The 22776-nt window shown below is 43.0% G+C and overlaps 2 protein-coding genes across 5 annotated transcripts in view; one reads left to right on the forward strand and one right to left on the reverse strand.

Moving 5' to 3' along the window:
• Positions 1-6605, forward strand: part of LOC109889462 (ELKS/Rab6-interacting/CAST family member 1) — a 30899-nt gene extending 24294 nt beyond the window's left edge. For 3 of the 4 annotated variants that reach the window (XM_031822898.1, XM_020480903.2, XM_031822896.1), the window contains 2 exons: positions 1663-1848; positions 2067-6605. In XM_031822898.1, coding sequence (XP_031678758.1) covers positions 1663-1848; positions 2067-2204 — 324 coding nt within the window. In that variant the 3' untranslated portion in view covers positions 2205-6605. Of the gene's footprint in view, positions 1-977; positions 1054-1662; positions 1849-2066 lie in introns of all 4 variants that reach the window. The other variant, XR_004209713.1, reaches the window with a different exon arrangement.
• LOC109889469 (F-box/LRR-repeat protein 14) lies at positions 2738-9717 on the reverse strand. The gene has a single exon (XM_020480914.2). The coding sequence runs from the start codon at positions 9118-9120 to the stop codon at positions 7909-7911; it is 1212 nt and encodes a 403-aa protein (XP_020336503.1). The 5' UTR covers positions 9121-9717; the 3' UTR covers positions 2738-7908.
• Positions 9718-22776: the final 13059 nt, after the last annotated feature.

A 22776-nucleotide genomic window follows, 5' to 3' on the forward strand; every position in this document is an offset into this window, starting at 1 on the left:
TAAACAGTGGCCACTTTGTCAAAGGTAGGGGCCCAAAATATTTTGCTTCTCCAGCGTGCCTCCCCAGGGTGCTGTTGGAGAGACTCATCGCTGCGGCGCTCCACCAACGTTCCGTCCAAAAAATAATCTAACATAAATCATGTAGCAGATATAGAGTAGGGTTTCCCAAACTGGGTGAACTTTTTGTTTTCTGCCCCAGGACCGAGTTTGGGAAACTCGGATATAGGATATGGTAGAAAGAGTATGTGGCCTTTTCTGTAGCTTGCAGGCTGGAGATAAAATATATGACAATGTAATGAGATGGACACTTTTTACATCATGCAGGTTTCTCCGATCAAATTGCCTAACTAACCTAAATGGTGCTAAATCAAATAAAATTTTAACAAACAACATATCCTAAAAACAGGACAGGTCAAACAAAGTAAAATGGACAAAATGGAATGGACAATCACAGCTGTTGTCCAGGAGTTTCACCCCTTTGTCATGATCAATGGTTTAAAGTTTGTATCTGTACAAGCTGATCATAGTGAAAAAGAAAATCATTCTGCTTTCCCCGCCGTGTAAACACATTGCAAACAGGCTCACGATAACTCCTGATAAAGTTGAGTAGCTGATATACAGAACTTAAATAGCCAAATTGATTATTCACAGGAATCAGGACTAATAAAGCCAATACAACAGCCTGTTTTTACAAATGGTGGTCCTACCACATGAATGGGCATTCATAACATGCAGACATGGTAGGCTACACCTCAGTAAGCACGGACTGACGCAGATGCCTTGTGGACATCTTTTTTTGACATGGTCCAGACTGGCCTTGATTTCAACGTCCACAGACATTGATTTTTGGTCAGTTTTCTGTCTCGCACTCCTATTTTTCTCTGTCACACTCTCTCTCTCACACACACATACACACACACACACTAACCAAGTGTTTTTTTCTAATGCTGCAATTGGCTAAACCATCTGTCCAATAGGATGATGAGGAGGGTATTTGGGCATAGCCAACCCCGCGCCCCCCTCCCCTCTCTCTCAGCCATTTTGTTCAGAAGGGTGAGAGCACAAATGAATGTCCGAGTCATCTGTCCATTTTTTCACCACCTTCCTGGCATGTATGCCCGTCTCTCACTCCATCGTCAGTGTGTCCCGTTTTGCTCCTCCATTTTGTTTTGTCATCCGTTTCTCCTCTCACCATTTTATGTTGGTGCAGTGAGTTGGTCCGTGCAGTGAGTTGGTCCGTGCAGTGAGTTGGTCCGTGCAGTGTTTGGTACATGTCATCTGTTCTCATATTTGTATTTTTTGCGGGAATGATATTTCTGTTGTTACTTTGTTACCTTGGATGGTGTTTCAGTGTTTGTCTGCCCACCATGTACTGTAGCTTGGACACTGTTTGTGAACAACTGAGTCAATCAAATAGGCAGACACACACACACACAACACACTTCTGTCCCACATACCAGACTCCACAATCTTTTCTCCTTGTGATCTAATGCATGTGAGATGCAGCCTTTTTCCTCCTTCTGCATGCTCCATGATTTTGGTTTAGCATGGTTTAGTCTCTCACACAGGGACCGAATGTCATTTTTCTTATCTCTCTCTTATCCAATTGGCTCTTCCATTTCTTTCTCCCTTTCCTCCCCCCCTTGCATCTCTCCCCTCCAGATGATCCCCCCTCTCCTGTCCCTGAGTGAGAATCGCAATAAGCTTAAGCTCTACATTGCCCACCTGACTGACCTCTGCCACGACCGAGACCCCAGCATCCTCAGTGTCCTGACCCCACCCCCCCACTATCACCACGCCAACCCACCAGCCTGGGAGGAGGAGCTACACAAGATGACTTTGGAGCAGGTAACAGAGGAGTCCCGACCCTCTGGTGTTTTCTCTCTCTCTTGTTCCCCGTCTCTTTCTCACCCTCTATCTTTCTTTCTGTGCTCTGTCATATCTTACTCTTAACAGGAATGAGTGAAGCTTTTAAAGCCTCAAGGGAGATGGTGGGGGAGGAGAAGTATGCTAACTCATTATCTCTCCCTCTGTCCCTTTTTCTCCCCCCCTCCCTTCCTCCTTAGTTGGAACTGGAGTTGGAGTTGTGTGAGAAGGAGAGCGGGGAGCTGCAGGAGTATGCCAACTCAGTGCTGCAGCAGATCGCTGACTACTGCCCTGACATCCTGGAGCAGGTGGTCAACGCGCTGGAGGAGTCCTGCTGAACTCTCACCTTTATAGACCACCCCCTGATGACCCCAGGACCCTGCATGAGCTTCAGACAACCTTCCTCCCATCTATCCACACGTGATCTTGGCGGAGGGAGGACTGAGCGATCATACTACACCCCCACATGCTCAATTCTCATTCCTGGGGAGATTCACCAGCCTGAGGAGATGATGATTATTAACTGATGAAGAACAGTCACACAGTGGGCTAATGGTGGAAGGATGTAGATGCATGCTGGTCATGGGTTGTGTTCAGTCGTGCACATCGCACAAAAACGTTTTGAAAGAGAAAACAAAGTTAAGGTAGCACCTCCCTGTTTCATTTTTTTCAAAGTTTTCTACGTTTTTGTCCCTACTGACACAACCGTTGTTTTCTCTTTGTATCTAAACCAGTGTTTTTTCTGAATGGTGGGGAGTCATGGCATGGAAATGTTTAAAAACCAGTGACCATTAAAACAAAAACATTTAGCATATATTATGTGTTATTTCCTATGTTTGACATTAAGAATCTCCTATGTGAGTTTCTGAACAACAAAACTTTTCCCATTTCCCCCTCAACCACCCAATGAGAGAGAGAGAGAGACTAGCTGGGTTTTAGGGCTTGTGGGGCTTTATCTCTGGCTGACTTACTGCATGTTCTGTGAACGTATCTTAAGACATAAGAGGGAGGAATCCTAACTCAATATCCTAACTTGAACTTCCACACACATCTCCCATTGACATCAGTGTCTGATTTACATCAAGTAAGGATTTTGACCGGGGGGGGGGACAGGCAGGCAGGCAGTGGTTGGTTTTAGATGGTTTTGCACACAGCACCCTCTTCAATATGTGGTATGCAACGTTAGTTTATTTTAGCCACGTACACTTCTAGTAGTGGACCACAGGAGGTTGGTGGCACCTTAATGGGTGAGGACAGGCTCGTGGTAATGGCTGTAGGGGAATGGTATCATATACATCAAAAACATGGTTTCCATGTGTTTGAATCCATTCCATTTACTCCGATCCATGCCTTATTATGAGCCGTCCTCCCCTCAGCACCCTCCACTGTAGTGCACTATATGGAATATGGTGTCATTTGGGGACGGTACGATAGAGTGGCCTTTGAGTGTGCAAAGGGATCAATACTGGACCTACATGAGGGACCTTTTTCTTCCTCAGTTCTATTGGTGCTACAGCTTGACATAAGACATGAAGAGATTACCAGTCATAGGATCTCATCCAAAGTTTCTATAGATATGACTTTGTAAAACATTATCATTGTTTAATTTATGATTGAATTATGTTCCCTGAGATTGACGTTGCCCCTTTTGTGCATTTTTCCAAAGCTTCTGAGTGTACGGTTCTTGTAATGAAATGATAGTGAATCCTACTTAAAAGGATATGAAAGTCCCTTCCCAGTGGGTTTGAACCTTTTTTTAAATCAATTAGTGACTCATTAAATACGTAGTGACTAGGGTTGAATATTTTCCTGGTGTTTTAGAAATGTTCCGTCCCGAAAATAAATCCCTTTTCTCCTGGGTAACCTGGTGTTTCCCACCAAAACCGGAGGTTTCATTCAAAAGAATTATAAAGCATATATGTTTGGATTTGATTAGAGCTTTGATCAGCATGAACATTCTAACCTGAATCTAGCTGAGCCTGATGAGCCATATATTTTAAAAACATTTATGAGCCCTACATTAACAACATTTAATGAGCCTAAGCCCAAAAATGCCCAAATGATTATGCCATTATGATTATGCCATTATCCAATACATGTATGATAAAGGCTACTGCACATTATGCGTGACAGAAAAACATAGAAGCCCCTAGATGTAGCCAGCTATAGCCTATGCTCTCTTGGGTAAATAAATGAAACTAGCTCCAGTAGGCTAATATTTTTGACTGTGGACTGTATTGTATTATATGGACTGGAATTAGGCACGTCATTGAAACCATGATGAAGCAGAAGAGAACATGCAATTCTGGTGCAGCACATGCGGCCTACAAAGTTCAAAGTATTGGCTAGCGAATTTGATTTTAATTTTGAAATATAATTGGGCCTATTTGTATAATTAGTAGGCTGACATTTCTATACCTACCTGTTTATAAACCCTGAATGTTATCCTCTTTCTCTCATTCTTTCCGTGCTTTCAACAATTCAATTAAATGCGTTTCGTTGTCCTTATCTTCATCATTCTAATGACATTCTTGAATAATATAGGACTAGAATTAGATGCAACAGGCTTTCACTTCGCATCACAAAGATTGAATGGTTATGGGTCTAAATAAATAACTGCTATAGCCTACCGCCATCGCGAGTTCACTCATCTTTCAAATTACCCATGAGTTCTATTGACTTCTGTGTATAACATTCAGCTAAAAAGAGAAGGCATCCCTCTTCAAATAGTCTATTAGTATAAAAAAAAGCTTTAAAAAATGATGTCCAGCAAGCTATTCTGGTCTAGCTTTTCCTGCATGGGACTCCAAGAGCTAAGGAGTGTTTTTTTTAAGGATAGAGGTCAGCGGAGCACAGGTGCTTGCGTATTGGATAAGAGACAGAGGCTATAAGTTAAAGCTTATTATGCATAACCCATCATTAATTAGCTAAATATAAGGCTAATACTGCATTGAACGTATTACCCGTAGAAGGTAGGCTAGAACATCTCTATATATAGGGCTATATATCAATCTAGAACAGGATTATCTATTTTGGATGGAGTTGATGGAGAGCGACAGAGAAAAAACAAGACCCCCGTAAGCCAGAAGGAGATGGGTAAATTAGATCTTTATATTACTGTAACATAGGCCATGCTGCAGCAAATGTAGTCCCACCTGTCACAAGAACAAAAAGTTGAGATGATAGGTCTACATGCATTATGAACTGTGCTCCATACTGAGATGGGCTGCTGTCTGTCCCCACCCTGAGCGCTGATTCATGCAGAGGCCGTAGAGAAGCCAGATTTAGATATAGCATATAATGTAACAGTTCCATTTCACACCATACTGTTCATATAAATCATTTATTATAATTTACCGGTTTCTCGCAGTTATTTATCCCAGGGAAAAGCGAGTGATTTTTTAGAGGTAAATCCCGGTAACCGGGTTCCCACCGTTCAACCCTAGTAGTGACTACATAAATGTAACCCAGTGGAAGATGTTGTGAATTCTGTAAAAAAACAAAGTGAGAAGCTAAAAGCAGTGCAGTTAGTTGTCTATTTTGTGTGTGTGTGTCTCAATTTGTCTGAAGACAAAAGATATGACCGTACTGCCATAAATTGCAGAAAGTCATGTTCTATAAATATATATACATATAAAAGTATGATGTTGACCATATGGATATATATGCATTGAATGTTTGCACAGAATCGTGAGGAGCAAGGCTCTCTGAACAAAATGGCAGACCGTTCTAGTGTCTTCAGCTAAAACTGGAGAAATATTTCTAAAAAATAAAATAAAAAACTTTTATAAATGTCAAATTACATGTAAACTTCAAATGTTTTCAAACTGTGACTGTGTAGAGGGAGAGTACTTTTTATTTTATTTCATTTATGTATATTTCTTGAATTTTTTATGTATACTTTTTCCACATGATGTAAACGTATTACCCTGAGGTTCCAGTGTTTAGTTATTTCATATGTCCGAGATGTTTGTGGGAATGACGCCCCCTAGACTGTGTTCCCCTGTTCTCCACATGTCTCACACAGTAGTCTGACCGTTTAGGACAGAACGGTCTCCAACCATGGTTCTCCTGATATTCAGTGGCCTGATTTACAGAGCACGCTGCCAGTCTCTGGCATTTAGAAATGCTCTGTACAGTACATTTCTATTTCAATCTGTCCATGGTTGAACAATGATAAGTTACAAATCAGCTTGGTCTCCAGGACCAGAGTTGGAGACTAGGCTACTGTTTAGGTTCTCTTATCCTGCCCCTTGTCCATAAACCAGGATGTGATTCTAAAGTACTCTCTATGGCCATCTCCCTTTCCAGAAGTAATTACTGACCTGATAAAATCGTAGAGGTAAAAGCAAAGGGTTTCACTGGTCAGCTTTCACCTATCCAGGTCATGTGAACAGTTTTATTTCAGGAAGGAGGGAAAAAAAATGTGTCTTTCAAAAAAGTTGCAACGGGGCCCTAGCCTGTGTATCCCTGCCCTTGCCTTAATGTCTGTGGACTCACCAGTCTGTGATGGTCTTTGTTTTCAACTCTTCATTCAGGAACACAGTGCTGTTAAAGGGGCTACTTCTAAAGTCATGGTTCTCGTTTAATTTTTTTAAACTTTCTTTTGCATTTGTTAAAGAAATGTACTGCCTTCCGTCTGTGTTAATGATGAAAAATGTTACGTAAAATTAAAGCAAAACAGACACGTTTGAGTATTTGCATTTTGTATGTATGTAAATAAACATATCCTATCAGTCTTTCACTCTCTGTGGGGATTTTTGTTTACAATACTGCCATTGTGCATATTTAGCAGCATAATTAAGTGTAACATAAAACAAAATGATTTGTCACACACCGGATAAACGGCACAGTGATGCTGAAATGTTTTTGTTTTTACCCAATAAATTACTGGGAGGTTATACATATGAAGTGTGCGACCCCAAATGGTTGTTTCTGGACCAGCATAACTTGTATTAGAGTAAGATAATGGAATGGCCCCTAATGTTCTGAACACCCTGCACCTTCTGCCATATTTAGTACCTGCTTTTTCATAGTAAGGCCCTCCTATAAACCTCAAATGGGCGACAGAACTCAAAATAAACCATTTCGCAAAAGAAAAATCAGCATTTTTATTAATAAATATCACTGTTGTATGAATATAAAACCATTTTAAAATGACCCTTTTTTAAAAAACACACCAATGATCTTTCCATGAAGGCGTTACAGGAGAAAATATGATGTAGGTTATTGATATGTTGCATACAGACTTCAAATACATGCTCTTGATAACCAAGGGCAAGATAAAGTCTATTTTTCCACTCTCCATTCTAAAGTCCCCAGGGGGGAGAAGGCAGATAGTTTACCCCTGTCATATCCACACTGTTCATATTTACCAGAAGGAATTAGGAAAGGCAGATTACAATGTTAGATACAGTACAACTCCTCAGGCATTGAAACTACCAATTCAAAAAGGTGTACTTCAAAAACAAACTATTCACTTCAATTTGAAGTACAATGTTCTGGCTTACAGCCATTCATTATAAAACATATTTATTAACATAAGAAAAATACTTCTTAGTCAAAGCTTCAATCCAAGGCATGAAGGCCTTCATTTGAGGGACTGTGTTAGAACATAGTTGTTTTGCATGAGTCTATCATCAATACTGGTAAACAGTTAAAGGGAAAGTTGAAAAATGTGGCAGATATCCCATATTTATTTTTGTTTGCATGGAGAGACAGTGGGGTTGTGTCCCAGGCACTCCAGTTTCTTCAATGAATGAGGTAGCTAGTAAAAACCTTATAACATGTGATACAATGACAGGATAGTTAACATGGAAATAAGGGAGAAAGCAATTATACCAAAATAAGGGGTGGAATAATGCTATGACAGTGAATGTTTAAAAGGGTTGATCCCTTCTACTAAAATTAAGGTCACAGTATTATAGTTATTAAAAGGTAATGTAAAAGTATACAAACTGACCCGCTCTGGTATTCTATGAAGATGAAAAATAATACACCTTCCACGGTGAAAACCCCCACTTCTTCCTCCCAGCTTGGCTTTCACCTCACTTTCTCACTCTCCGTCATTTGCCATAGTCCCAGGTTTAACACTTTAAGGCACGGGAGCTGCGTTATCCTCTCCAGCCCCCGCTTGGTGATTTTGGTACACCCGTACAGGTCGATACCGGTGAGCTGCGTCAGGTGGTCGGCGATTAGCTCCAGCCCCTTGTCAGTGATGCGTACGCACTGCCCGATGTTCAGGGTCTTGAGCTCGTGCATCTGGCGCACCATCCGGTTGATCCCGTCGTCACTGATGTGGCAGGAGCACAGGGACAGAGACTTGAGCTGGTACAGCCCCTGGGCAATGTAGGCCAGGCTCTGGTCACCTATCTTGTCGCAGAAGGACACGTCGAGGCCAGAAAGCTGTAGAGAACCCATTGCCAGGTGCATGATGCCTGTGTCACTTATGTTGTCACACGACCGCAGGTTGAGGCTCCACAGGTGAGTCATATTCGACAGGTGGATCATACCGGCGTCCGATATTCCTCCGCAAAAGCTGAGGTTGAGCACCTTGAGATTGGCCAGTCCCTTGGAGACGTGTTTGAGGGACAGGTCCGTCAGCTTTTGGCAGTCTTGCAGGGTCAGCTGCTCCAGAGAGAGGCAGCCTTCGGCAGCGCTTCGGGTCATCCCAGCCAGGTGACCGATGCCCACGTCTGACACATGCCTGCAGCTCCGCAAATTAAGGCTCTTTAGTTTGTGCAAGCCCCAGGCAATGAGCAAAAGGCCTGTGTTGGTGATGTTACTGAGGCCACCGAGTTCCAGCACCTCCAGATTTTTTAGATACTGGGCAATCCTGCCCAGGCTTGAGTCTGTGATTGGTTTGCAGAGGCTGAGGTTGAGGATCCGCAAGGAAGGGATGTCCTGAACAAAAGCATGTCCGAGGCCATTGTCCGTGAGGTTAAAACAGCCACATAGGTTAAGGCTTTCAATGTTTGGCATCCCCTGGATCACGTAGCTCAGGCTGCGCCGCAGGCTGAGGATCTGGACCTTCTTGATACCCCGGGTATGGAGGCTGGGGAACAGGGACGGATTGGCCCTCCGCAGATGAAGCTTCGCTTCCACCCCCCTCCACACAGACTTGTGGTACGAAGCGTCCCTCCAGGCCGCACACACTTGGGCCACTCTACCTTTGTCCCTTACGTCCAAGTAACTGAAAATCATAGCTAAAATTTCCGGGAAAAGGCCAGATATGTGTGTCTCCATTTCAAACATGTTTGGAAGGGGAGAGGTTAGCCAAAACTAACCAGGTATCCTATTATTCGAGTAGGCTAGCTAACGTTAACTGTTCGCGAAGTTAACTAATGTAACTCAGAAAAAGAACATGTTCAAAGTCCAGGAATCCCAAGCCAGCTTTACATAATACATATCTGAAAATCCAACGCGAAGTTCAGGTTGTGTTATATTATTCCAAATCAACTGAGATAGTTAGCTACCTGCTTCCCATGAAAACGTAGACAACTAGCTGACGTTAGCTTGCCTGGCTAGTAGCCTAGGCTAGCTAGCGAACCATAAGGCGGAAAACAGAGACCGTCAGGCGACTCTACCCATGTTCAAGTCAGATGACGGTTGTCGTTCTTCAAGTGGATCCAGTCGGTCGTTCATTTTCAAAATAAAAACTGAAAATGTATCTCTTAAACCCGCAGTATTCTTTTCTTCTGTGTAATGGGTAAAAGGGCACCGTTTATATTAGCATTTCAGTTCTGTTGATGGATTCATGGCGCTTCTTCCCGTGGCTACGCTGTGCTGCCTTTGTCTGGCCAACCATTTCAAACTGACGACGTAGGAAATGCCGTGCTTGGTGGGGGGGTACAAAAACAATTAACATTAATATGAGAAGACGTAATAAATGTAATTGGCCGTATTTAATAACATAAATATTAAAAAGTTTGAGATTTTATACATAATCACTTTCCTCAGAAATTATTTTAAAGATAATAACCTTTTTTAGGACCACCACATTTTTTTATTTTTGGTTTCGCCCAATTCGCTACAAATTAGTGGTCCTCTGGAAAATCAATGAAATGCTTTTATTTTAATCCATTGTGAATGATAATATATTCTCACAGTGTGAAATAGTATAATGTAACTCTCTGAGGATCCCATATAGCCAGTGGAAATTTCATAAAATGCCTGAAATTTTTCCCCACAGATAGAGGGGGTAACTCAGACACGTCACGTGGGCTATTAACCGTTTAGAACGTTTTCTCACTACCAAATATGGTAGTGAGAGGAAGTTCAGTCGGTAGCGGGAAAAGATGCAACTAGGTGAAACTGGTCCGATCTTCTGCACATTGTCTCATTGATTAAACATCTGATCTCAATACATTTTCTGTTCCCAAAACTACAAATCTGTTACGAACACAGTGCCCTAAAATTTCTAGACTTGACGCTATGCCAAAGATTTTTTAGCAGGAGTACAAGGTCGAATTGAGTTTGTGCGCACGCGCACTTCACAGAGGAGGGGTTCCCTAACGGAAATATGCAAATAGGTGCTACAACGCGCCATTAAACTCGTGCTTGGTGAACCTCCTTGCTTGTTCTGCTCACGATGCTTCATTTGCTCCCATGTAAAAGACAGATATTTAATTATCTTGGGTTAGTTATACATTTATTTGATTTCCCTTTTCAAAAACGGCTGTGTCTGTCCAGAGATCACTGACGCGGGGAACTTTGAGGGCCTGGAAATAGGCACATTAATAACCCGTTATTATTCGGGATACTAAAGTATTCTGTTTTTGAGATAATCAAAAAACCTTGTATTCAGGTTATGCTAAACCAGGACAAAATGTCAGGTGTATGCTGATTTTAACGGGATGCTGTGGCATATAAACATTTGATCCCGTTTACTGTTATTTTTCGCGGTCTGCGCAGGCTCAGTGGCGCATATCCTGGGTGTTGTGCAGTCTATGGGGTTGTGTTATGATGTTTTCATCTGATTGTCAAACAAATCACTTAAAAAAGTTGTCTACCTGCACAGTTCGATCCACCATAATATACCATACTCGCTACTTTCACCCCTAATTTACAAACGTTCTTGCTTATAATTTCCGACATTTGGTAGGCCATATTACAACTTTGGACATTTGGTAGTCCATTTGTTTGTCAACTACAACAGTTAGAAATAAATCATTTTTCTCCACTTCTGTTCCTGAGACAAAATGTAACCTACATTTGTTGTTTCATTTTACTGCAAGAAATGCATAATTCTGCTGGAGTTAATATTATATTACGCTACATATATATAGGCCTAAAGTCAGTGTTCATTCAGTTACTATTCCATTTAACCCATATGAACTTAAATGAGGAATATTCTGTTTATTCAAGGTACAGGGACACTATAGTTAGATACATGCAGCTTATTTTATGTTTTATGTCATAACTCCAAAATAGTGGAAAGATTGGTCCTGTGCTAAATGTCCAATGTCATCCGTTTGACCAATTTTAAGGAAATTAAAAGCTGAGAAAAATGATTAAACATGTTTCTGATAAGACTTCAGTTCGTCTTGGGTGCATATTTTATGTGGTTGAAATACTGTCTGCTTGCATAACAGTCAAAGATTACCCATTAGGCTACATGCACCTTTGCATTTTCTCAAGAGATGCTGACGCTGAAAGAAAGAACTCATATTTCTCCACTCCTGTTCCAGAGACAAAATTAACATTTATTAAATCCTTTTACTGCAAGAAACACATAATTCCGGCCTCATGAGTGGCACAGCGATCTAAGGCAATACCGTGCTTGAGGCGTCACTACAGACTCGGGTTCGATCCCAGGTTGTGTCACAACCTGCAGTGACCCGGGGTCCCATGGGGCTGCGTACAATTGGCCCAACGTCGTCTGGATAGAGGAGGGTTTGGCAGGGAGGGATTTACTTGGCTCATTGCGACTCCTTGTGGCGGCTGAGCATCTGCAGGCTGACTTCAGTCTTCAGTTGAACATCTTTTCACCAGCACTAATAATCGGGCTGGTGTAAAGAAGCATGGTTTGGAGGGTCATATTTTGGAGGAGGCATGACTTGACCTTCACCTCTCCCAGGCCGTTGGGGAGTTGCAGAAAATCAAATCAAATTTTATTTGTCACATACACATGGTTAGCAGATGTTAATGTGAGTGTAGCGAAATGCTTGTGCTTCTAGTTCCGACAATGCAGTAATAACCAACAAGTAATCTAACTAACAATTCCAAAACTACTGTCTTATACACACAAGTGTAGGGGGATAAATAATATGTACATAAAGATATATGAATGAGTGATGGTACAGAGCGGCATAGGCAAGATACAGTAGATGGTATCGAGTACAGTATATACATATGAGATGAGTATGTAAACAAAGTGGCATAGTTAAAGTGGCTAGTGATACATGTATTACATAAAGATGCAGCAGATGATATAGAGTACAGTATATACGTATACATATGAGATGAATAATGTAGGGTATGTAAACATTCTATTAGGTAGCATTGTTTAAAGTGGCTAGTGATATATTTTACATAATTTCCCATCAATTCCCATTATTAAAGTGGCTAGAGTTGAGTCAGTGTGTTGGCAGCAGCCACTCAATGTTAGTGGTGGCTGTTTAACAGTCTGATGACCTTGAGATAGAAGCTGTTTTTCAGTCTCTCGGTCCCAGCTTTGATGCACCTGTACTGACCTCGCCTTCTGGATGATAGCGGGGTGAACAGGCAGTGGCTCGGGTGGTTGTTGTCCTTGATGATCTTTATGGCCTTCCTGTAACATCGGGTGGTGTAGGTGTCCTGGAGGGCAGGTAGTTTGCCCCCGGTGATGCGTAGTGCAGACCTCACTAACCTCTGGAGAGCCTTACGTTTGTGGGCGGAGCAGTTGCCGTACCAGGCGGTGATACAGCCCGCCAGGATGCTCTCGATTGTGCATCTGTAGAAGTTTGTGAGTGCTTTTGGTGACAAGCCGAATTTCTTCAGCCTCCTGAGGTTGAAGAGGCGCTGCTGCGCCTTCTTCACGATGCTGTCTGTGTGGGTGGACCAATTCAGTTTGTCTGTCATGTGTAGGCCGAGGAACTTAAAACTTACTACCCTCTCCACTACTGTTCCATCGATGTGGATAGGGGGGTGTTCGCTCTGCTGTTTCCTGAAGTCCACAATCATCTCCTTAGTTTTGTTGACGTTGAGTGTGAGGTTATTTTCCTGACACCACACTCCGAGGGCCCTCACCTCCTCCCTGTAGGCCGTCTCATCGTTGTTGGTAATCAAGCCTACCATTGTTGTGTCGTCCGCAAACTTGATGATTGAGTTGGAGGCGTGCGTGGCCACGCAGTCGTGGGTGAACAGGGAGTACAGGAGAGGGCTCAGAACGCACCCTTGTGGGGCCCCAGTGTTGAGGATCAGCGGGGTGGAGATGTTGTTGCCTACCCTCACCACCTGGGGGCGGCCCGTCAGGAAGTCCAGTACCCAGTTGCACAGGGCGGGGTCGAGACCCAGGGTCTCGAGCTTGATGACAAGCTTGGAGGGTACTATGGTGTTAAATGCCGAGCTGTAGTCGATGAACAGCATTCTCACATAGGTATTCCTCTTGTCCAGATGGGTTAGGGCAGTGTGCAGTATGGTTGAGATTGCATCGTCTGTGGACCTATTTGGGCGGTAAGCAAATTGGAGTGGGTCTAGGGTGTCAGGTAGGGTGGAGGTGATATGGTCCTTGACTAGTCTCTCAAAGCACTTCATGATGACGGAAGTGAGTGCTACGGGGCGGTAGTGGTTTAGCTCAGTTACCTTAGCTTTCCTGGGAACAGGAACAATGGTGGCCCTCTTGAAGCATGTGGGAACAGCAGACTGGGATAGGGATTGATTGAATATGTCCGTAAACACACCAGCCAGCTGGTCTGGGCATTCTCTGAGGGCGCGGCTGGGGATGCCGTCTGGGCCTGCAGCCTTGCGAGGGTTAACACGTTTACTCACCTCGGCTGCAGTGAAGGAGAGGCCGCATGTTTTGGTTGCAGACCGTGTCAGTGGCACTGTATTGTCCTCAAAGCGGGCAAAAAAGTTATTTAGTCTGCCTGGGAGCAAGACATCCTGGTCCGTGACGGGGCTGGTTTTCTTTTTGTAATCCGTGATTGACTGTAGACCATGCCACATACCTCTTGTGTCTGAGCCGTTGAATTGAGATTCTACTTTGTCTCTATACTGACGCTTAGCTTGTTTGATTGCCTTGCGGAGGGAATAGTTACACTGTTTGTATTCGGTCATGTTTCCGGTCACCTTGCCCTGATTAAAAGCAGTGGTTCACGCTTTCAGTTTCACGCGAATGCTGCCATCAATCCACGGTTTCTGGTTTGGGAATGTTTTAATCGTTGCTATGGGAACAACATCTTCAACGCACATTCTAATGAACTCGCACACCGAATCAGCGTATTCGTCAATGTTGTTGTCTGACGCAATACGAAACATATCCCAGTCCATGTGATGGAAGCAGTCTTGGAGTGTGGAATCAGATTGGTCGGACCAGCGTTGGACAGACCTCAGCGTGGGAGCTTCTTGTTTTAGTTTCTGTCTGTAGGCAGGGATCAACAAAATGGAGTCGTGGTCAGCTTTTCCGAAAGGAGGGCGGGGCAGGGCCTTATATGCGTCGCGGAAGTTAGAATAGCAATGATCCAAGGTTTTGCCAGCCCTGGTTGTGCAATCGATATGCTGATACAATTTAGGGAGTCTTGTTTTCAGATTAGCCTTGTTAAAATCCCCAGCTACAATGAATGCAGCCTCAGGATGTATGGATTCCAGTTTGCAAAGAGTCAAATAAAGTTTGTTCAGAGCCATCGATGTGTCTGCTTGGGGGGGAATATATACGGCTGTGATTATAATCAAAGAGAATTCCCTTGGTAGATAATGCGGTCGACATTTGATTGTGAGGAATTCTAAATCAGGTGAACAGAAGGACTTGAGTTCCTGTATGTTGTTGTGGCCACACCACGTCCATGAAGCATACGCCCCCGCCCCTCTTCTTACCAGAAAGATGTTTGTTTCTGTCGGCGCGATGCGTGGAGAAACCAGCTGGCTGCACCGACTCCGATAGCGTCTCTCCAGTGAGCCATGTTTCCGTGAAGCAAAGAACGTTACAGTCTCTGATGTCCCTCTGGAATGCTACCCTTGCTCGGATTTCATCAACCTTGTTGTCAAGAGACTGGACATTGGCGAGAAGTATACTAGGGAGTGGTGCACGATGTGCCCGTCTCCGGAGTCTGACCAGAAGACCGCTTCGTTTCCCTCTTTTACGAAGTCGTTTTTTTGGGTCGCCGGCTGGGATCCATTCCGTTGTCCTGGGTGAAAGGCAGAACACGGGCCTCCCGGGTGGCGCAGTGGTTAAGGGCGCTGTACTGCAGTGCCAGCTGTGCCATCAGAGTCCCTGGGTTCGCGCCCAGGCTCTGTCGTAACCGGCTGCGACCAGGAGGTCCGTGGGGCGACGCACAATTGGACTAGCGTCCTCCGGGTTAGGGAGGGCTTGGTCGGTAGGGATGTCCTTTACTCATCGCGCACCAGCGACTCCTGTGGCGGGCCGGGCGCAGTGCGCGCTAACCAAAGTTGCCAGGTGTACCCTCCGACATATTGGTGCGGCTGGCTTCCGGGTTGGATGCGCGCTGTGTTAAGAAGCAGTACGGCTGGTTGGGTTGTGTATCGGAGGACGCATGACTTTAAACCTTCGTCTCTCCTGAGCCCGTACGGGAGTTGTAGCGATGAGACAAGATAGTAGCTACTACAACAATTGGATACCACGAAATTGGGGGGGAAAAAAAGAAGAAAAAAAAAAGAAGGCAGAACACAGGATCCACTTCGCGAAAGGCATATTCTTGGTTGTACTGATGGTAAGTTGACGCTGCTCTTATATTCCGTAGTTCTTCTCGACTGTATGCAATGAAACCTAAGATGACCTGGGGTACTAATGTAAGAAATAACACGTAAAAAAAACAAAAAACTGCATAGTTTCCTAGGAACGCGAAGTGAGGCGGCCATCTCTGTCGGCGCCGGAAGTAACCTAAAGTAAGCATGAAACAAGATTAAGATTGGGGAGAAAAAATGGAGGTAAAATACACATATATATATATATATATATATATTTTTTTTTTTTTTTGCATAATTCCATATGAACATATGATATGATATGATAAGGAATATTCAGTTTATTCACAGGTATAGGGATACTCATGATTGGGATATCAAAGGTGCAGGTAAACAGCTTATCCCGAATAAGACCTTAAGCAGGATATGAGCTACTATCTGGAATACTATGCGCATGTAAACGTGGTACCTGTTGCAAGTTCGCTAGCCACAGCTTTGGGCTGGACCTTCACAGTTATTGGGCTGGACCCAGTTGATTTGATAGACTACAATGATGCACTTCACTAGTGATAGCTCAAGTTAAGACAGATCCACTCTTAGAAAAAATGGTTCTTTGGCTGTCCTCACAGGATAACCCTTTTTGGTTTCAGGTAGAACAATTTTGGGTTACATGTAGAACCCTCTATACAAAAGGTTCAACCTGCAACAAAAAATGGTTCTTCAAAGGGTTATCTTATGGGGACAGCCAAAGAACACTTTAAGGTTAAAGATAGCACGTTTTTTTCGAAGAGTGTAGAAAGGGAAGCAGACAGGCAAAGTAGAAAGATTCATGTGATTGAAAGAACCTGCATTTTCATCAGGATATTTCAGTTTGTATGTGTCATTGTTTTTGTAGGCTATTTTTAATTAGTTGACAATTATAGGCCTACTACTACATTGGCCTAGGCTATCTCTTAGTTCCATGCACTCATGGTGCATCAATGTGTCCATATAGCAGAGGCTGGTGCTCACCCATTAGTGGAATTTTAACTTTAACTTTATGATTTTAATTCAATTTGTATTATTAAGCAAGTGGCAATGATCTTGAGAAACAAAAAGTTATTATTGAAATGAAACTGTTCCAAGAAAATGCACATATGAAAATCATGACTGGCACGCAGATTGGTAGAAATGATAGAAGAAATGAAATTGTAAGCTTCCCCAAACTTGAAACTCACAAACTTGAAACTCAGGTGCAGCCTAGGATTAGACAATTCTGAAAAGAGCGTACATTTCTTTGTACTGCATAATTACAGGTGTACAGTTGAAGTCGGAAGTTTACATACACCTTAGCCAAATACTTTTAAACTCAGTTTTTCACAATTCCTGACATTTAATCCTAGTAAAAAATCCCTGTCTTAGGTCAGTTAGGATCACCACTTTATTTTAAGAATGTGAAATGTCAGAATAATAGTAGAGAGAATGATTTACTTCAGCTTTTATTTCTTTCATCACATTCCCAGTGGGTCAAAAGTTTACATACACTCAATTAGTATTTGGTAGCATTGCCCTTAAATTGTTTAACTTGGGTCAAACGTTTCGGGTAGCCTTCCACAAGCTTCCCACAATAAGTTGGGTGAATTTTGGCCCATTCCTCCTGACAGAGCTGTCAGGTTTGTAGGCCTCCTTGCTCACACACGCTTTTTCAGTTCTGCCCACACATTTTCTATAGACTTGAGGTCAGGGCTTTGTGATGGCCCTCCAATACCTTGACTTTGTTGTCCTTAAGCCATTTTGCCACAACTTTGGAAGTATGCTTGGGGTCATTGTCCATTTGGAAGACCCATTTGGACCAAGCATTAACTTCCTGACTGATGTCTTGGGATGTTGCTTCAATATATCCACATAATTTTCCGTCCTCATGATGCCATCTATTTTGTGAATCAAATGTTGAAAAACCATGAAAAATGGTGAAGCCCCAAAATTGCCCTCTCTGAAAGCCTGTGTTTTAGACATAAGGAAGTGAATGGCGGCAAATGTTCTACTTTTAAACTCTGACAAAACAGTGATGCTAGTTCTAGGTTCCAAGAAACAAAGAGATCTGTTGAATCTGACAATCAATCTTGATGGTTGAACAGTCGTCTCAAATAAAACTGTGAAGGACCTCGGCGTTACTCTGGAACCTGATGTCTCTTTCGACAAACATATCAAGACTGTTTCAAGGACAGCTTTTTTCCATCTTCGTAGCAATGCAAAAATCTGAAACTTTATGTCCAAAAATGATGCAGAAAAATTAAGCCATGCTTTTGTCACTTCTAGGTTTGTCAAACGGTGGGTTTAGCTGGTGCATGGAAGTCAGGCGCAGGAGAGCAGAGATGAGTGGACAAAGCACTTTACTCAGGCAATATTTAAAACAGGACACAACCGCGTCACAAGAAACAAATACCCAAAGAACAAGTGAGGCAGCAGAAAGTACACACAACCAAGTACAAAGTACCGGCTGCCACAAAGCACGGGTACAAAACAAAACCCGGCGTACACCAGCCGTAAGTGTACCAACCTGACAATAAACAATTTCACACACAGACATGGGGGGAACAGAGGGTTGTGTACACAACAAGTAATGAGGGAATGTAAACCAGGTGTGTGGGAAAACAAGACAAAACAAATGGAAAATGAAAGGTGGATCGGCGATGGCTAGAAGACCGGTGACGTCGACTGCAGAACGTCGCCCGAAGAAGGAGATGAACTGACTTCGGCAGAAGTCGTGACAAGGTTAGACTACTGCAATGCTCTACCTTCCGACTACCCGGATAAAGCACTAAAAAAACTTCAGTTAGTGCTAAACAAAGCTGCTAGAATCATGACTAGAACCAAAAAATTTGATCATATTACCCCAGTGCTAGCCGCTCTACACTGGCTTCCTGTTAAGGCTAGGGCTGATTTCAAGGTTTATCTGCTAACCTACAAAGCATTACATGGTCTTGCTCCTACATATCTTTCCGATTTGGTCCTGCCATACATACCTACACGGACGCTACGGTCACAAGATGCAGGCCTCCTTACTGTCCCTAGAATTTCTAGCAAACAGCTGGAGGCAGGGCTTTCTCCTATAGAGCTCCATTTTATGAAATAGTCTGCCTATCCATGTGAGAGACGCAGACTCAGTCTCAACCTTTAAGTCTTTATTGAAGACTCATCTCTTCAGTAGGTCCTATGATTGAGTGTAGTCTGGCCCAGAAGTGTGAAGGTAAACGGAAAGGCACTGGAGCAACGAACCATCCTTGCTGTCTGCCCGGCTGGTTCCCCTCTCTCCACTGGGATTCTCTGCCTCTAACCCTATTATGGGGGCTGAGTCACTGGCTTACTGGTGCTCTTCCATGCCATCCCTAGGAGGGGTGTGTCACTTCAGTGGGTTGAGTCACTGACGTGATCTTCCTGTCAGGGTTGGCGCCCCCCCTTTAGTTCGTGCCGTGGGGGAGATCTTCGTGGGCTATACTCGGCCTTGTCTCAGGATAGTAAGTTGGTGGTTGACCATATCCCTCTAGTGGTGTGTGGGCTGTACTTTGGCAAAGTGGGTGGGGTTATATCCTTCCTATTTGGCCCTGTACGGGGGTATCGGCCACAATGTCTCCCGACCCTTCCTGTCTCAGCCTCCAGTATTTATGCTGCAGTAGTTTATGTGTCGGGGGGCTTGGGTCAGTCTATTATATCTGGAGTATTTCTCCTGTCTTATCCGGTGTCCTGTGTGAATTTTAGTATGCTCTAATTCTCTCTCTTTCTTTCTTGCTCTCTCTCGGAGGACCTGAGCCCTAGGACCATGCCTCAGGACTACCTGGCCTGATGGCTCCTTGCTGTCCCCAGTCCACCTGGTCGTGCTGCTGCTCCAGTTTCAACTGTTCTGCCTGAGGCTATGGAACCCTGACCTGTTCACCGGATGTGCTACCTGTCCCAGACCTGCTGTTTTCAACTCTCTAGAGACAGCAAGAGCGGTAGAGATACTCTGAATGATCAGCTATGAAAAGCCAACTGACATTTACTCCTGAGGTGCTGACCTATTGCACCCTCTACATCCCTGTTGTATGCTGTAGCACTAAGATTTTCCATCATTGGAGCATGAAAAACAGCCCCAGACTTTTATTCCTCCTCCACCAACTTTACAGTTGGCACTATGCATTTGGACACGTAGCATTCTCCTAAAATCCACCAAACCCAGATTCGTCCATCCGAAATGCCAGATGGTGAAGCATGATTCATCACCAGACAATGGGTTTCAACTGCTCCAGAGTCCAATGGTGTTGAACTTTACATCACTCAAGCCGACGTGGTGGAGTGGTGAAAACATACAGTGCCTCCAGAAAGTTTTCACACCCCTTTACCTTTTCCACATTTTGTTGTGTTACAGCCTGAATAAAACATTTATTAAATTGAGATTTTGTCTCAATCTCCTTGGCCCTCTCCACTCCCTCTCTCTCTACCACAATTGCTCTCTCCCTGTCACTTGCCCCCTCTCCCTCATTGTCCATCTCCATTTCTCTGTCTTCCTGTCTCTCTACCTTCTTCTTCTCCTCTTTCTTCTTTCTTCTTTCTCCCTCACTGTCCCCCAGCCTCTCTCTCTTCCTCTCCATCTTGCTCATCCTGCACTCCATGCAGGCTCTCTTTAGCTGCTCCACAGTCTCCTTTAGCCTCTGCACCTCCTTCACCGTCCTCTCCAGTGGTTCTTCCTTTAAAAGTTGCATCACACTGCAGGTACTGGGTGCCACAGAATTCTATGGCATGTTATTTAAGTGTCAGCAATTGTTGACATTAATGCTAGTTAATGCTAGTTTGACCACCAGAGGGCATCTTTGAGAAGTTAAGTTAATGAAATGACATGGAGCTGTGGACCTAAGAGTCCTGTTTACTGTACAGTAGCTGTTTTAGCGTAACTTACTTATTGGCATACAGACCTACTTCAATATACAGTATATCAATCAATCATTCATTCATTTGTGCATGTCATCACACAGTGTAGAAGTCATCCATGTCTTTAAATACATGCAAGCATTTTTGTTATAAAATGAAATAACAAAGGTAGCCTTGAATATTTAAACAATGAATAAACCTCAATATGTTGTCTAAAGTGATTGAGTTCAGGAATACATTTGACTGTTGCCTATGCCTTTGCCAAGGTGGTGGCAGAGGCATAGGATGGGAGGCAGGCTTAAGGTCAAGGGTAGGCAGAGTGGTCAGGCAGACAGGCTCAGATTCAGGACAGGCAAAGGTCAAAACCAAGAGAGCGAGAAAAAGAGAGACTGGGGAAAAGCAGGAGCTGAGACAAAATGCTGGTTGACTTGGCAAACAAGACGAACTGGTAACGGACAAACAGAGAACACAGGTGTAAGTACCTAGGGGATAATGGGGAAGATGGGCGACACCTGGAGGAGGATGGAGACAAGCACAAGGACAGGTGAAACAGATCAGGGCATGACAATTAGGGCTTTGAGGAGGAACAAAAATCTACTGGAGACATTTCAAAAATACTGTTAGATTTAGGGTTTATGTAGCTGAGATGTACGGTAGTTGAAATAAACATCTGCATTTCCAAAGAGTATTTTTATCAATATTTTATTAACGAAAAAATAAAGATGTTGATGAAAAAATACTGTACATTAAATGCTTTGTCCTACATTTTGCGGTTATATGAGGTTTGGAGATAGAAATGTAAAACTTTAGAGTACTTAATACACTACTGTAAATAAAAACACAGCATCTACAGTGGTACAAATCTATTATTGAACTCATTAAGAGGCAGCTTCTAAATGAAAATACCTGCAGATCAATAAACTGTAGGTCTAATTAAATTTAGAGGATTGGAGGATTCTAAATTAATATCTAAGAGGCATTTTTCGTTAGGACAAATATGGTCTGTGAGAATATCTAAGGGGCTTTTATATAATTATAATAGAGGGTTAATAATAATAATAATAATAATAATTGTTGGATAACAGATCGGCTCTCGGAAGTCATTAAGAGGCTTCAATATGCTTTAAATGCTCCAGGACCACTGACATTTTTTTTTGCCTGATGCAGGACTCTAGTGCCAGAGAAGAGAGACTCTCAGACTGAAAACACCTCCATTAACACCTCCACCGATAGATCAGCGTTCTAACTCCACCTTGATAGCGTGGTTTAATGACAGAATGCCACTATCTACCACTAACTTTTAACGAAAGCTCCACTGTACACACAATACCCCATAATGTCAAAGTGGGATTTTGTTTTCAAAATTTGTACAAATTAATTAAAAATGAAAAGCTGAAATGTTTTGAGTCAATAAGTATTCGACCCCTTTGTAAGTTCTGGAGTAAAGATTCTGCTTAATAAATTGCATGGACTCACTCTTTGTGCAATAATAGTGGTCAACATGACTTTCGAATGACAACATTCACATTTTAGCAGACACTCTTATCCAAAGCAACTAGGACTAAGTGCCTTGCTCAAGAGCACATCAACATATATTTCACCTAGTCAACTTGGGGATTTGAACTAGCAACATTTCAGTTGCTGGCCCGACGCATTTTACCACTAGGCTACCTCATATCTGTACCCCACACATACAGATAATTGTAAGGTCCCTCAGTCGAGCATTGAATTTCAAACAGATTCAACCACAAAGATTAGGGAGGTTTTCCAATTCCTCACAAAGGTTAGATGGGTAAAAAAAAAACATTTTTAAACAGACACTGAATATCCCTTTCAGCATGGTGAAGTTATTAATTACACTTTGGATAGTGTACAACGATACAGGCGTCCTTCCTATGTCAGTTGCCGGAGAGGAAGGAAACTGCTCAAGGATTTCACCATGAGGCCAATGGTGACTTTAAAACAGTTACAGAGTTCAATGGCTGTGATAGGAGAAAACTGAGCATTGATCAACAACATTGTAGTTACTCCAAAATACTAACCTTATTGACAGAGCAAAAAGAAGGAAGCCTGTAAAGAATACAACATTTTCCAAAACATGCATCATGTTTGCTAAAAGGCACTAATGTCATATTGCAAAATAAATGTGGCAAAGTAATTAACTTTTTGTCCTGAATACAAAGT

Source organism: Oncorhynchus kisutch, linkage group LG4, assembly GCF_002021735.2.
Source record: "Oncorhynchus kisutch isolate 150728-3 linkage group LG4, Okis_V2, whole genome shotgun sequence".
Classification (NCBI taxonomy): Eukaryota; Metazoa; Chordata; class Actinopteri; order Salmoniformes; family Salmonidae; genus Oncorhynchus; species Oncorhynchus kisutch.